Source organism: Sarcophilus harrisii, chromosome 1 (genome assembly GCF_902635505.1).
Source record: "Sarcophilus harrisii chromosome 1, mSarHar1.11, whole genome shotgun sequence".
Classification (NCBI taxonomy): Eukaryota; Metazoa; Chordata; class Mammalia; order Dasyuromorphia; family Dasyuridae; genus Sarcophilus; species Sarcophilus harrisii.
Genome location: NC_045426.1, coordinates 134,542,040 through 134,558,980, shown reverse-complemented (window position 1 = coordinate 134,558,980; position 16,941 = coordinate 134,542,040). Strand labels below are relative to the sequence as shown.

At 34.9% G+C, this 16,941-nt stretch overlaps 1 protein-coding gene across 4 annotated transcripts in view; it reads right to left on the bottom strand.

Annotated features, from left to right (window-relative positions):
- Positions 1–16,941, bottom strand: part of GHR (growth hormone receptor) — a 299,645-nt gene that overhangs the window by 21,976 nt on the left and 260,728 nt on the right. For all 4 annotated transcript variants that reach the window (XM_003759913.4, XM_031964598.1, XM_031964606.1 and 1 more), the window contains 2 exons: positions 15,474–15,597; positions 2,841–2,998 (listed from right to left, as the gene is read on the bottom strand). In XM_003759913.4, the coding sequence (XP_003759961.3) occupies positions 2,841–2,998; positions 15,474–15,597 (282 nt within the window). The remainder of the gene's footprint in view (positions 1–2,840; positions 2,999–15,473; positions 15,598–16,941) is intronic.

Here is a 16,941-nt window from a genome sequence, read left to right as displayed (position 1 = left end):
ATTGATTCAAAATAAGATTTGCCCTTTTAAAAATCTGCTATTATAGTTTTATCCTTTGAAATAACAGTAAAAATGACGCATTGCCACCTGCCTTGTTGCTGTACCCTAGGGAACGAACCACCGGGTCTTTTCATACTACTTGCAACTTAAACTTCTTTTTCAAGTAGTCTCCCGCTTTTAGAATATGAACCATGTAAAAGCAGGGACTGCCTTGGTTTTCTATTTGTATTACCAGCTTTTATCACAGTACTTTACAAACAATAAGTATTTAATAAATGCTTTTCAGTTATTCATTAGTTGATTCATAAACCCACAGAAAATAAAACCGATTGACTTGCCAGGATGCATCGGACAGAAGATAATGACACGTTGTTAGCAGCATTTATTGCCTGACTGAAAAGCTAGGGGTCAAAAGAAAAAGTCCTTTAACTGTGACTTTCTCTTTCCTATGTTTAACAATAGATCTCTCTGTTGTATTGTAGCAAAGTCTGTAGTCTGTTATTTTGCACTTTTCCATGACATGAATACATTAATAACTGTACTTTTTGAGGACAGAGGACCAGAATCTACATTTTGCATGTTAAACTGCTATTTTATGTCTAAATAACTAACCCTCTGATGGCACAGACTACTTCCTCATCTGTAAAATAAGGAATTTTGTTTCCAGTTTTAGATCCTAGGATATCACGATACAATGGAATTTCATGTTCAATACAAAGGAACTTCCCAGATAACTGAAGTTTGACCTTAGAACCCTTCTCATTAAAAAAAAAAACCCAACCAATTTTAATAGAAATCTTAGCAAATCATATCACATATTTCCCTGTTTCCCTAGAGACTACTTACCATAATATAACTTTCTGTCTTGATGATTTAGTTACTATTCCAAACATAAGTTGATGCTAGGATATACCCTTATTCTCCTCTCATCAATAAAATAGGGAGGTTAGAATGTTCTCTTCTAGATCTCTAACTATCTACAATTCAACTATATGGTAAACAGTGATACATTAAAGGCCTGTTTGTCTCTAAAACAAATCGATCTGAGACTATTATACTTTTTTGGAATTGTTATGTATGATTTTTTTTTTTTGTCAAGGTCTAATTGCTTGCTATTAGCTTCTTTATTGCTTTCTTTGTAATAGTCATCAATCTTCTGGGTTTGGGAATTTAACCAAAATCATTAACATCTTGTACAAACTGTTGGTGGAGTTAAACATTGGTCCAACCACTCTGGAGAGTGATTAGGAAATATGCCCAAAGAGCTAAAAACTATGCATACAGTTTGACAGGGCAATACCATTACTAGGTGTCCCAAAGAAATAAAAGAAAAAGAAAAAGGAGTCATATGCACAAAATATGTAAGTATATCAGCTTCTTTTATGGTGGCAAATATTTGGAAATTGTGGAGATGCCCATTAATCGGGGAATGGCTGAATAACCTGTGATGGATACCACTGTGCTGTAAGAAATGACAAGCAGGTTGCTTTCAGAAAAAAATCTGGGAAGATTTAACATGAGCTGATACAAAGTGAAATGAGCAGAATCTTGAGAATACTGCACACAGTAACAGTATTATTATATGATGATCAACTGTGAATTATTTAACTATTCTCAGCAATACATAGATTCAAGGCAGTTTTAAAGGATTTATGATGAAAAATGCTATCCCACCTTAAGTGAAAGAACTGATACAATTTGAATGCAAATTGAAGCACACTTTTAAACTTTACTTTTCTTGTGTTTTTTTGACCTGTTTTTTCTTTTGCAACATGGTAAATACAAAAATTCTTTTGCATGATGCACTTGTATAATTTATATCAAATTGCATACCTTCTCAATGATGAAGGAAGGAGGTAGAGAATTTGGCATTCAAAATAAAAGGAAAAAATATTAAATTTTTGTTTACATATAATTAAGAAGTTAAAAAATCCAGAAAACAAATAATGCAAAATAAGATGTCCCTCCTCCCCCAATTTGAGCAATTGGAAGTTTTTCTGTAAAGTGCATGAACTTCAGTGCATGGATTTTGAAATCTACTAAGACTGTTCAGAAGCCCCCTTCCTCCTTTCCCTCCCTCTTCCCAGGATATTTGTGGTTACTAGATAAGAGAATGCCAAATAATAATAATATCTGGCATTTATATAGTATTTTAATATTTGCAAAACACTTTACATATGCTAACGCATTTAGTTCTCAAAATAACCCTGGAGATATATCAGATTTTAAAAAAAATGACTTTTTTTGCTTATAGCATGCCAAGTAATCATCCTGATTTAGTTTTTTTCACTTAATTGGCCAAAAGGATTGATTGTTTTGGTATTATGTAAACATGGTTTTAAGCTCATTTTGGCTCTTCACCGAATGAGAACATAAAACTTCAGAATGGCTATGTGATTTTGTCCATGATAAGCAAAATCTAGCCTTTTGTTCCATCTTCCATTAAAAAAGTACAAAAGCCAATACATTTCAGTTGATATAGATTACACTATAAGAGCAATGAAGTATCAGGCTTGGGGACTTCATGAGTCCATCTGCTTTATATCCTTGGTACTATCTCTCTAAGGAAAGATTCTACATCCTCCTCTCCTTTTCTATTCCATGTAAGGCATCTAAGTCCTTCCTACTCCCTGTCTTAATTCTTCTTCCTTTTGTCCTCTCATAGAAAGAGATGATGGCTGCCAATTCTGTAAAATAACTCTCCACATATTTATTAAATATCATTGTAAGTCTTCTGTCATTTTCATGAAACATTTCTATTTAATCATTTAAGGGAGTTACAAGGCTCCAGGTCACTTAGTGGCAAACCATGTCAAGCAAAACACAAACCTGAGATTTACCTATTTCATCAACAGTGAAACATCTTTTCTCCAACTCATGACTAATATTTCTTAGCTTGATACAATAGCGTGTCCAAATGGAGGTATATGAGGAATTGAAATAACAGCTGTTTTCTCCAGCAGAGACATAATCAGGACATTCTTTCCACTCGTCATTTCTGAAATGAAGAGAATAAAGGGTGAATTGTTTCAGCAGTTGTGCTTTGACTGAAGTAGAAGTGGGGATACATCATGCGTCAGATTAAACAGTGCCCATTCTAACGTAAATGACATATGGTGAAGTGCTCTAAGATTGATGGTTCAAGTGGTGTCTGGATCTATGCATCACAAAGTTAGAGTCAGAATGAACTTTGAGAAGTTATTTCATACTCTTTTCCCTCACACTTATCCCTAAAACAAATCCAATGAGAAGATACTTTTCTTTAGAAGTTTTTTTTAGCTGTCTAAAGCTGGAGATTCCATGACCTCACTTGTGCTTATTTTTTAATCTGAAATTAATAGTCACCCAAATAGCTCTGGACAAGTTTTGCACAAATTTAATTCATTTTTCTCATATTTACTCTGTATATTGAATAACTAATAAGTGTCTGATATATGTCCTCTACTCTGATGGAATGTCAGCGCCTTGATGGTGGGGACTGCTTCACTTTGTCTTTTTATCCCTAGCTCCAAGTAGAACAGCTGGCACATAGTAGGTGCTTAATAATATTTCCTATTTGATGAATCAGTTCTGTCCTTAGAAGAGATGGAGAATGTCTAGTAACCATCCTCTATAAAATGAAAATCCACAAAATCCATCTCTCATGTCTCTAAATGAAGTCATCTCAATTTTGGTAGATTTTCAGTAGTGTTGTTCTGTTGTTGTTTTGGGGTGATTTCAGTAGAGCACAACTCTTCATGACCTCATTTCTTGGAAAAGATACTAGAGTAGTTTCTCATTTCCTTCTCTAAATCATTTTACAGATGAGGAAACTGAGGCAAAATTAACTGACTTACCATATAGTAAGCCTCTGAATTCAAATTTGAAATCAGAAACATGGGTTTTCCTGACTCCAGATCTTGTTTCTCTATCCACTATACCATTTACCTGAATCTCATAAGCAAAGCTGGGATCAAGGATTGGTAAGGTAAACAGCAGCCTACTATACAGTATATATTTACATAATAGTGTGTGCTTGTGGGAGTTTTGGCTGGTACAAGAAGGTAATCTTTATATATTTTTTTACTACATTTCAAAAGTCTTGATATCTTTTTATATCACTTTTATCTCTGAATATGTACACTCCTGCTACCTATATCAAAATCGTTTGTAGGAAATTTGCCTTTTTAATTTTTTTGTCTTCCCTCTCCAGTGTCACAGGCCTATGAGGATTCTCAATAAACTTGTGTAAGCAGGAAATGTTTCTCTCTGTCTTCTGTACTAGATGATCCTAACTTAGATACACATTTTTGCCAGACAACTGACCACTCCATTACACATAAATATGTATTTTGTGATGACTCACATCTCACAGTGTATCTCTATCATGATTCCCCCCCTTCCCTTTTTTTTTTTTTTTTAAAAACCAAATTATTAATGGATAACTGGTAATATCAGAGGTTTAGTAAGAGTTTTTCACATTTAGAGTAGCTGGCACTAAAATTCTAGTAGAATATACTAGGTTCAATGAGTTAGTGTTAGTGTTGTTGGTTACTTTTGCTAGCTAGTTCTCCTACTGACTAATTAGTCTGTTCTCCTAAGATATTAACAATCAAACAGGGCAGTTAGAGATAATCTCGATACAAATACCCAACTTAGAGTCAAAGACTGACTTACTTTTCTGGCCTTCACACAAGACAAGGATTCACATGAATCTTTTAGCAGTTATTTACAGAACTTCCAGGGAGGAGGATGGGAAGAGGAGAGGAGTGGAGGAAAAGTCAGTCAGGAAGTATTTATTAAGTACTTACTATATGCTGCTGGGGGTGCAAAGAAAGGCTAAAATAGTCCTTGCCTCATAGAGTTTACATTCTAATGGAACTGCTCTGCAGAATCAGACATATATTTTTGGACATGGTTAATGAACACAAATGTGGGAATTAATTTTACTGGATTTGTAAGTGATTTGTAACGAGGATTTTCCTTTTTTTTTTTTTTTTTTTCAAATTGTTCAGTGTAAAGAAGAGACAATAAATGCTTGTAAATAAATTATTTTAAAAATCCTTAAAATAACAAAAGTACAAATTGTAACAATCACTGGTTGATGTAGCCCTTATTTTTGACCCTTGACTATTATCTTTCAGGATAGAGAGCAAACCCAGAGGACTACTTAGCTAGTGTTCAAGGGCAGTGGCTAAATAGGTGACATCTACTCCAACATTCATCCCATCCCTGGCTGCTAATCCCTGCTACCCCTAGTCATAAAAAAGAGTGGCTTCTTTAATTACTCCTCCTCTTCTAAATACCATTAGATAATTTAAAATGGGCTGGAGGCTCAAGGAATAATTATTTGATAAGGAATTTTCTTAACTCTTGGATAATATAACTTTAGACCTGATAATTATATTGTTTATCTTACAATACATGAGAAAGGTCATCAAAAACAAAAACAAAAACAAAAGATAAAAGAGAGATGACAGAGCCATCAAAAACAAAAGATAAAAAAAGGATGACAGAGCCAGTGTTGCCCTGGCAGAGCTGAGGAATCCCTCTAGTGGGTTGGCAGATGGATGGGAAGACACCAGCAGAAATCACAGAAAAGGGAAAACAAGAAGTAGGCTGTAATCTGTCAATAAGGGTACAGATCTATACAAATGATGGTACACAATTCTTTTTGCTCTTGATATGGAACTGTCAGAGACAAAATGCACAGGCTTTGCAATTAAAAATGATCTCTCTGACCCCAGACATTTTCCTTGCCTCATAATGTAAATAATTATGTACTGTTAATTCCAGGATTAAAAAAAAGAAAAACAAGAAAATCAGCTGAATTGAATCCATGTGCTTGCATGATATTTTCCCACTTAGTAAAATTTACCCACAAATAGCTAGTTAATTATTTCTAATAGTCAAATACATTTGACTATTATTATTTATTATTATTATTATTATTGATGTTATACATTTTAAATTAAAAAAAAAACCTCCCTCACAATTCTGTATGGGCTCAGGGAATTCTATAAGTACATTTTAGAAAAGAACAAACATAAGTTTTCATAGTATATATACTACATTATTCAAATATATACTATTCTTTATACTGTAATAAAAATAAACAATCTCTCACAGGACAAACGTTTCAGGTGGGAGGATGAATAGGTGGGAAATTTAAACAGGGAAAGAGATCCTGCTTCTCTGTCCTGGGGCAATGGGGCTCTGCTCTGTACTCCTCCAAACCAGCCTGTTTTAGAAGAACTGGGGTCTTGCCTCTGGGTATTTATATTTCACAGACTTGCCTCAAAGAACCCAAGGCTCAAGATAATCCCTAAACAACAGCAGAACAGATATTCACTTATGTCAAATCCTGTTAAGGAGATGCTAAAAGACTTCTCTTTGAATTGGAAAAGGGAAGGATGTCCATCAGTTGGGGAATGACTTAACAAATCATGGTACATGAAGGTAATGAAATATTATTGTTCTATTAAAAAATGCTGAACAAGCTGATTATCGAAAGGTCTGGAAAGACTTACATGAACTGATGCTGAGTGAAACAAGCAGAACCAGGAATACATTGTACAAATAATAGCAAAAATGTGCAATGATCAACTATCAAAGACTTGGTTCTCAGTAATTCAGTGATTCAAAGCAATCCCAATAGACTTTGGACAGAAAATGACATCTGTCTACATCCAGAAAATCAACACATGATATGTTCACTTCTTTTTTCTGCCCTGATTTTTCTCTCTCAATATAGTTCATAAAACAATGTATATTAAAAATAAACTAAAAAAAAAAAGAGGAAAAAAAGACTTCTCTGACAAAATTTGGCTTTCTCACTAACTTTTCCACCACTAGGACAAGCCTCATGGGTTCACTCATTCATGGTATCTTCCAAAAGACATTGAGTGTCACTGATAACATGAAGGATACAAAGATGACAAACACAGTTTTTACTCTCAGGACATCTCTAGCTTGATGATTGCTGAACCTCTTTCATTTTCCACAGTGACTATTCCAAAGCCTTTTTCAAGAGGTTGACTCATGTATTCATAACTGTCTTTTCCTCTCCATACATTACAATTAATAATCTAATATTTTATTGAGAAGATTACAGTCATCTGACAGAAGCTCCTTCAATGGCTCCCTATGGGCCTTAAAAGCTCTTTTTCTTTCACCTGGTTATGGTTGAAAAGCAGAAATTCCTGCTCCTTGGCAAAGATGCTTTTGATTCCATGTCTTCCCATCTCTTACAGGGACTTGCTGTAGCAATGGTCCCCTTCCTCTCATCTATTTTTAACCTTTTTTCTCCTGGTTCCTACTTGTTCCATCTCATATGCCTGCAAACATACTTGGAGGTTTCCAGCTTTAAAAAAGGCCTTCTTCTCTAATCTGTCTAATGCATCTAGTTATCCCTCTCCATCTTTTCCTCCCTTTTAATGCTAAATTTCTTTAAAATTTTGTCCCCACTGGGGCTTCATTTCCTTCTCTGTACATTCTTTCTCCAAATTCTTATAACTGGTTTCTCTTCACTCTTTTTCAATGATTTCCTAAGTAGTATTCAATACACTTCCCCTTTTCTTTTTATTTCCTTTCCCCAATCCTCATCTGTAGCACCAGATGTTGTTACAAGTCTTACAGAGTGGCTTGACATCCATCCCTATCTGGTTTACCAAGGCAGCTTGGAGAAAGATGACTTGGAAACACTTAATAAATTGTCACCATCAAAAAGACAGCTTAACATCATATACCCTACCAGTGGTGTGCTGGGGCAGCTTGATCTGACTTACCAGAGCTAATTGTTAAGTTTTCAGTGTGAGTATTTACACCCTGGAAATTGGCAAAGGCTACAAAACAGGCTTTGATTTATCATCCTATGGATTGTATAGATTTAAGAAAGTGATGGAGAAATTATAATAATGAAGATTAAATTGAAGAATATATCTTATGCACATTTGTTTTGGAGAATTGGCTGTTTAACACGCCCTATTCATGGTAGGTCAAAAAAAAACCCCACATTGAAAGGGCATCTTTTTAAATCCACATTAACAAAAAAGTGCATTTTATTTTAAATAACCTGGCTCTTCTTTAGGACTTCTGATAAAAATTTAGGTGAAAAGCTGAAAGAGGAAATGAAATAGAACTTTTGTGGGCTATATAGACCAGTTAGAGTCTTTGGACAAATGTACACTCTTCCCTCCTAAGATCATTATACAGAACTGAAATAATAAAAATAGCGAAGTATCAACCCTCCAATTTCATTGTTTTCAATTATAGTTGGTGAATTTTAATTTAACTTATTTTTTCAAATGAACAGAACAATAGAGAAACAACAAAACCACTCTGAAGAAAACATATCTTTTAATGGAAAGGAAGTGACTTTTTGGTGTGGTAGTTGAAATGATACATTTTACTAAGAATAATGCATTTTGCTTAGTTAAATGGCCATATGCCTGCTCCTTTCAAAAAGAAAATATTTACAAACAAGAAGTTTTTGATATAAACATTCTGGAGAACAATTTGGAAATATGCTCAAAGGGCTATAAAGCTGCACACCCTCTGACCTAGCAATACCACTACTAGTTCTACCAAAGAGGTCACAGGAAAAGGAAAATGACCCATAACAAAAATATTTATAACAGCTCTTTTTATAGTGGCAAAGAATTGGAAATTTGATGAGATGGCTATCAATTGTAGATGATGAATGAAATGGAATACTATTATGCTATGAGAAATGAAGAGAAGAATGCTTTCAGAAAACCTGGGAAGATTTACATGAACTGATGGAAAGTGAAGTGAGCAGAATCAGAACAGTGTACACAGCAACAGCAGTACTGTGTGATGATCAACTGTGAATGGTAATACAACGATCCAAGAAAATTCTGAAGGACTTATGAAAAATGCTATCCACTTTCAGAGAAAGAATCGAGGGATTCTAAATACAGATTGTAGCACATTTTTAAACTTTCTGCATTTTTCTTTTTTTGCAAAATGACAAACAGAGAAATACCTTTTGCAAAATTTCACATGTAAAAATGATATCACATTTCTTGCCTTCACAATGGATGGAGGAGCAGTGAAGGAGAGAGAGAATTTAGAACTCAAAATTTTTTTTAAATGAATGTTAAAATTAAATACATAATAAATGGGGGGGGGGAGAAAAAAATGTTTCACCTAGTTTAGAGATGCCAAAGAATACCTCTTTTTGCCATTAAAGCTTAGGCATCTAATGTGTCAAATGCTGGCTTAAGCTAGTAAACAGTAGGAAAATTTTCGCAAAAATGTTTTTACTTAATAGTTAGCACACATGAACTAGTTAGCTAGTGGGTCTTAACTACCTGGCTGCCACTATCTTAGTGTTGTTAATAGGCTTGGATCAATTAGTCACTATAAAATTAAAGCTAAACATAGTGTTTTTTTTTTTTCCCTTTGGGCCTAGTCCCTCCATTATTTATTTATCTGTATAGCTGCTTGAACAAAGTACTTCTTTGAGCAGAAAATTTTTATATGACTTGACAACTGTGCAAAACTTAAAAAGGTGCATGTGTGTGTGTATGTGTGAGAGAGAGAAATATACATAATATAAAAAGCTGGAACATGTTTAAGATTGCATTTGAACTCAGGTTTTCCTGACTCCAGGCCAGTACTCTATCCACTGTGTCACCTAACTGAGTCGATGCCCATGTTTTCACCCAAGATAAACAAATATGTGGTACAGTAAAAACAGTGCTGAACTCACCCTAGGTTTCCTCATCTGTTAAGTGTTGGAGATGAACTAGATGATCTTTGAGGCCCTTTTAAATTCCTTTACTATCATCTTAGTGAGTGACAGGAAGCCTGGTTAGATTATGGATTTTGGAATGAATCCCAGTCAATCTGATACTCCATTAAAATGTACTATATAGTCTTTTTAGCAAGTAGCTTTATGTTAGGTGACAATCAATAGCCATTATTCTGGGAAGTCACTTGAAAAGCCTATTTGTTTATAAATTAAGTTATATATTATATGCCTAATTACTTGTCCAGAAAAATAATAAATGTTATACCTTGTGGTGTTCTCTTCTTTTTTATAATATATAATCATTCTCTCTGGGAGCAGGTTTCTTGGGGAGGTTTCTGGAGGCAGCCTTAGTTTCAGTTCAGATCAATAATCACTTCAAATGCAGCCAGGTGTTAAAGTAGTTCTTTATTGTTTCTTCCAAAATAGCCCAGTTAGCTTTCTTTGGTTCCGAGGGCTCTTGTTGCTAACTTCAGCCTCTCTCTGAATCTTGGTTCTGCCCGACTGCAGAGCAGCTTCTCAATCTCCCAAACTGAACTCTCACTCTGTCAATCTTCCAAAGTGACTTCTGGCTCTAGCTCACCTTCATTTCTTGGCTTCTTCTGAACTGACTGACTGACTGACTGAAGCTCTTTTTATGCTCGGTGTCAAAAGATGACTCCTCTTCTGAGGGTGGGATTATGGGAGGTGTGAATTCATAAAGTTACAAAGTTAACTTTGTGAATCTCCCATACTTGTGAGCTAATGTGTGACCTCTCATGTGTAAACTCTTAAAGGTGCAAACCCAAACACACAAGCATTGCTTCCATCTATTCCACTTAGTACCTTGTTTCAAGTTCTGGCCCATAACATCTCCTTGTAGGATCAGATCAATCATACTGAACCATGCTAAATTAGATAATTATTGTCTCTATCAATTCTAATGACTTAACACTTTGTAAGGATTCCAACAATATCTCCCAAATTCAAGAAAAAATAATGAATATTACTTTAAATGTAATTAGATATTCTATTGCCTTATTTTTCAATAGACACTATCTAGTCTTTTCTGACTTGTGGAAAGTCTCATTACCCACAGACATATAACTTTTTCCTCTCTTTGAATAAAAAGAAGTGTTATTTCTGACTCAATATAGCCACTTTCTACAGGAAAACTCTGCTAATTCCTCTATCAGTGTCCTTTCTCCCCCCAATATATTTAATTTACTTTGCATATATATTTATAAATATTTATATATGAATATGTTGTATTTCCTGATAGTGACTGTAAATTTTTTCCTCCTTCCTTCCTTCCTAATACTTAGCACAATGTCTATAACAAAATAGGTACTATAAAAGGCTTGTTGAATACAATTGTAGTAATTGTATTCAACTATTGAGCTATTAAAAGATTTTCTTAGCCTCCCTGCTTTTCCAAACATTCTTCACACTAATTCTAGACTTGTCATAGATTTGTTCTTGTCATCTCTCCACTCAAAAACCCTTCAATGGTTCGCTATTATTTACTGAGTAAAGTTCACTCATACCACCCTTCCTTTCAACCCTCTTCTCATACCCTTTCCCCCTCACATATAGTATTTTTCAGATAAACTAAATTATTTTCCACCTTCCCCTTATTCTCCTTTACACATATATGTCCTGCACTCTCTTTATACTGTACTTGGCTAATACTATTCTTATTTACAATGACACAGACCTAAAAGAATGTATAACTATCAGCAGGGTTGTCACTAGGAAAAGCTATGAAACAGAAAACTTATATTGATTTTATATTTACCTTCTCTTTCAATGATAACTTTCTGTTGTTTCATGGTAACTCTATAATCTCATCCATTTCTTCTTCCCCCAGACACCAAATAAGGTTCTATGGATAATTGCCTCCATACCCAAATGTCTTTGTATAAGTAATTTTATATTTATTCATAAAATAAAGTGTGACTTACTTATTATGAACTCATAATAATCAATTCTTGGCTATTTTCACTAGAGAAAGGGGCCAATGACATACATAGTCATTAACTGCTGATAATCCCCAGACTGCTTATACTGTCCTGAAGAAAATGTTTTGAATAAGAGTGTCTCATGTTCTAGGAATTCATGAAAGTTCCTCATATTTTCTCCCTGTCTCTCATTCAAAGTTGGGAACAGAGATCATCACCTTTGGAACTGATACAAAACTAATCCAAGCAGAACTCTTTTCTAAGCTTGGTTTATATCTTCTCTCCCAGGGTAGGGAAAGAAGTTGGAGGTTTTAAAGTGCTATTCTCCAGCAACTGAGTCTGAATATGGGGTAGGAACCTCAAATTTTAAATAAAGTAAAAGTAAATGGAAATGCAGGAATTTGTCATGGGTAAACTAGCCTAGAAGTCACTTACTAAACAGGGAAAAGTTAGAGGTCTCTGAGGAGTGAACATCAGTCAAAATATTAAGAATAATTACAACTGGTCTAACTAGGTGGTACAGTGGCCATGCCCAGAGTCAGGAAGATCTGAGCTAAATTCTAGCTTCAGATACTAGTTATGTGATCCTGGAAAGTCATTTAACCTTCTCTCCCTTAGTTTTCTCATTTGTAAAATGAGCTGGAGAAGAAAATGGCAAACCACTCTACTATCTTTGCCAAGAAAACTCCAAATGGGGTCATGAAGAGTAAGACATGATTGAAACATTGGAACAACAACAACAACAAAAGCTCTCAAATATACATAAGGAGTGAATTTGGTGGAGGCAGTGTTACTGTGTTTCAGAAGTATCAGAGGGATGGACATTAAAAAGTTATACTATACTTGTAAAATCAAAAAAGACCAACATATGACTTCAATAATTTAAAGAAAAAAATTCACTAAAAATAAAATCTTTTTAAGTGTCAAAGACTATACTGACACACCTTTGCTTCCATTTTTTTTATGAGTTCCTAGAATCAATGCTGAAAATATGAAAGGTACTGATAAGATTACTTTCTTCCTTCAAGGTCCCTTTCATACGCTATGGTTGGTCCTGCCCTTCCTTGTTCAATTTCCCTATATCTTTCCTATTCCTCCTTGAACCTTGGTTATTTGTGTGGTCAACTTTCCTCTTATTAGATAGGGGGATCTATCCATCCCCCTTGAGAATGAGGTATATGTGATCTATCTCTGAATCCTTTGTACCTAATAAAATTATTTGCTCAGCTGAGGTACTTAAAATGTTGGTTAGATTTCTTGACTCAAAGAGGTATGCAAATAATCATCATTATATAGTTGTAGAATATTCCCAAAGCTAATAATATCCATTTCCATCTCTGTATATGACTATGTTTTTTAGCATTCTGTAGAGAGGCAGCAAGGTGAACAGCACTTCTCCTCCCTTTCCTAGATAAACACCTTGAGAAGGCTATCTACAGTTGTTATTGAGTCATTTGGTTGTGTATAATTCTATGAGACCTCCATGGAATTGTCCATGTTGTTTTCTTGGCAGACACTGGAATGTTTTGCCATTTCCTTCTCCAGGGTGCTCCATTTTACAGATGAATAGCTAAAACAAATAGGAATTAAGTGACTTGCTTACACACAGCTAGTAAGTATCTGAGGCCAGATTTGAACTCAAATCTTCCCAATGCCAGGCCCAGTGCTTTCTCCATGTACTGTCTACTTGCCCCCACTTTGTTTCCTCTCATCCTTATTTTTATTTCCTATAGTGAATTTTTGAAATTCTCTATAGAATTTGAAAAATCCCTATAGAAATTGGGTTCCTGATTTCATCTGCAGCTCCCTTCTCCAAAGTTATCAAATGATCTCCTAAATTGCCAGATTTAATGGTCTAATTTTGATGTTCATCCTTCTTCCCTCTGTAATCTTTGACATTGACAATAACTGTTCTTTTTGATTCTCTTTCTTGATAGGTTTCCATGATAACACTCTTTCATGGTTCTCCTACTGGTTATTTGATTGCTCCTTTTTGGTCTTTGTTGTCGGATATTCATCTAACTGGGGATGTTTCACAGGATGCTGTCATGGACCCTCTTTTAATCAATATAACTTGGTGATCTCATCGGCTTCCATGCTCATTTCTGTGCTGATGGTTCTCAGATCTACTCCATTAGACCTAATTTTATTCCTAACCTCCAGATTCAGATCTCCAACTGTCTATTGGAAAGCTCAAACCAAACATCCTAGAGATATCTTAAATCTGACATGAGCAAAACTTAATTCATTATCACTCTCCTCAAATCCCCTTAAGTCCTCCTCTCACCACCCAAACTTCCTTCTTACTGCCAAGGACACCCCCATCCTTCAGGTTCATGATGTCAGTCCTGGATTCCTCACATCTCCTTCCCTCTCTCCATCCAATCTGTTGCCAAGGCCTGTTGCTTTCATCTTTGTAAAATCTTTTACTTAAGCCCCTTTTCTGTCCTCTGTCACTGCAGTCTCCCTGGGGTAGACCCTCATTCCTGCCAGCCTGAACTATTCCAGCAGCCTGCTGATTGGGCTCTCTCACCACTCTAGTCTAGTATCCATCTAACAGTCAGTTTGATCTTTCCAAAGTGCAAATCTGGCTACGTCATCTCCTTTCTCCTCAATTCCCATTGGAGATGCTCCAATGGCATTCAAAGCCTTTTATAACCTAGCTCCCTCCTAGTTTTCGAGACTTCTTACACTTGATTCTCTCTGACATACTCTGCAATCCAATGATGTTACCTCCCTGTTCCCTGAATAAGATGCTCAAATCTCAAATCTCTGGATACTTTTACTGGTTGGTCCTCATTTTTTGCCATCTATCTTCCTTCAAGCCCCGGATCATCTTTTCTATAGTGTGTTAAAATTTTATCTTGTTCTGGTTCCCCTTGGCTATTCTCCATGTCTCTAGTAATACAGTTAATATAAATGGTCAATGACATGCTAGCTAAGATGGCAAAGGGAACCTGAACATCATATATAAACTGTCCCAAAGATCAAAGAACCGTAATTTGCAATTGTGTCATATGTTAATCATAAATGTGCTGAAATTAGGGGAAACCATCTAGGTTTTTCTATCAGGGCCTTTTGGTCTTATGATAATGTAAATATCAGACAAGTTCCAGGAATCAGTAGTAAGACCAAGAGAACACCAAATATACTTTAATTTTAAGATGATGTGAATGTATTAATTTTAAAGTTTTGCCAAAAATTTTGAAATGATTTGGACATATTAATGAACTAACCCCAAGGTGGCATGGATAAGAGCTTTCCCCCCAAATCCTATAAAACTGAGATCTCAATGTTCCCCTCATTTCATAATTTCACAAATTAATTAGCAATTCATCTAGGAAATCTTTCCAGATCCCCCCTTGATACCACACTTTTCCTTTTGTTGATTATCTACAATTTATAGATCTTGTGTGAGCATAGATATTTTAATATAATTTCTCCTATGAAACTGTGAGCTCCTTGAGAACAGGGACTATCTTTTGCCCTTTGTTTGAGTATTGCCAATGTTTAGTATAGTGCCTGGCACAGAATAAGTATTTAATAAATGCTTACTGAATGATTAAATAGAATGTTGGACTTGGAACCAGCAAGACTTGTATGCAAAATCATCCTTAGGCAGCTATTAGTTCTGTGAGCTTTAGCAAGCCCCTTAACTGCTCTGTGCCTTAGTTTCCATACTTGTATAATGAAGGGATTGCAGTTGAGAGCATTTCCAATGTTAAGTCTATGATTTTAGTTATGTGAGGAGAGAGCATAATCAGGGTTGGAACTCATACCTTTTCTTATACAACAGCTTTATTGGACTCTTTGGACCATGATAAACTTCATCAGTCCAGTAGCATGAAAATGTCTCTAGTTCAGGTGAACGGCACTTGGTATACTGAGGCTTCCCAGAAGGCTCTGCAAAACAGAACAGAAAAGAAAAGGATGAATCCATTGTTAGCAAAATAATAAATATATGAAGATAAACTTATTTTTGAAGAATCAAAAGCAACTTTAAAAAGTCAACTGAAACAGGACAAGAATACTTTCATTATTTTATTCTATTATATTTAAGAGTCAATGGGAAGCTTTGGTAGATTTAAAAAAAATTTGGATTAAGTTTTTACATCAAGCATCCTTACTGCAAGTTTCTACCTAAATTTCAGGAGCACACAATTCAATCATTTAGAAAAACATGGCTTTTACTTTCTTCTTCTTTGGGTATAAATTGAAACAAAGGAACAATTTCAAGATTACATTTTAATTTAAGTTATCCAAAGAGGAAAAACAAGCAGTATGGGAAAAAGAATACTGGAGAGGGCCAGAAAATCAATAAATTACTTTACATTCCTGTTAATTCTATTGCATTGATGCTCATTGAGCACTACTATGTACAAAGCACTGTGCTATAATAAATATAATAGACTACATGATAGGTATAAAACAAAGTGGTTATAGGAAATCTGAGGATGATGGTCTTAACCCCAAGTGGTAAAGGGAAGCCTTCATGGAGAAGGTAGCATTTGAAATGTGCTTTATTTTTTTTCCAATAAATTTTATTTTTCCAAATACATGCAAAGATAGTTTTCAACATTCATCTTTGCAACATCTTACATTCCAGATTTTTTCCCTCCTCCTTCCCCAAGAGAGCAAGCAATCTAATATAGATTAAACATGTGCAATTCTTTTAAACATGTGAAGATAAAAAAATTCAAATAATAATTAAAAGAAGAAATCTTAAAAATAAGAAATTTAAAAGGTTAAGAGAGGGAAGGAAAACATTCCAGCTATTCAGGGAACAGTATGAGCAAAAGCATGGAGGGAGTAAATTTCAGGAAATGTTTAGGAAAGAAAGTAACACATTTTGACTAAAGGATAGAATATATAGAATTAAATGATATAAGACTAAAGTTGGAAAGTTAATGAGGTATCATATTTAAATACAGGGAGATCTCAACTTGGGTAAAAGGGCATCTCTGAAAATATCTGAACAAAACCCAGAAATTCTATACACCTAGAATATTCTCTATGTCTCTTAATCTTTTACATTTCTACCCATAATCTACAGCAAGGGTCAGAAAACTAGGACTGGTGGGACAAATCTTTCCTAATGCCTGTTTTTGTACAGTTTGAGAACTAAGGCTGATTTACATTTACTATTCTTAGCTTTTGAGCTTTGTAGACACAGACAGTGGGCCAGATTTGGCCCTCACTCTGTAGTTTGTTGATCCTTGATTTTGAACCTAATTCAAACTTAAAGAT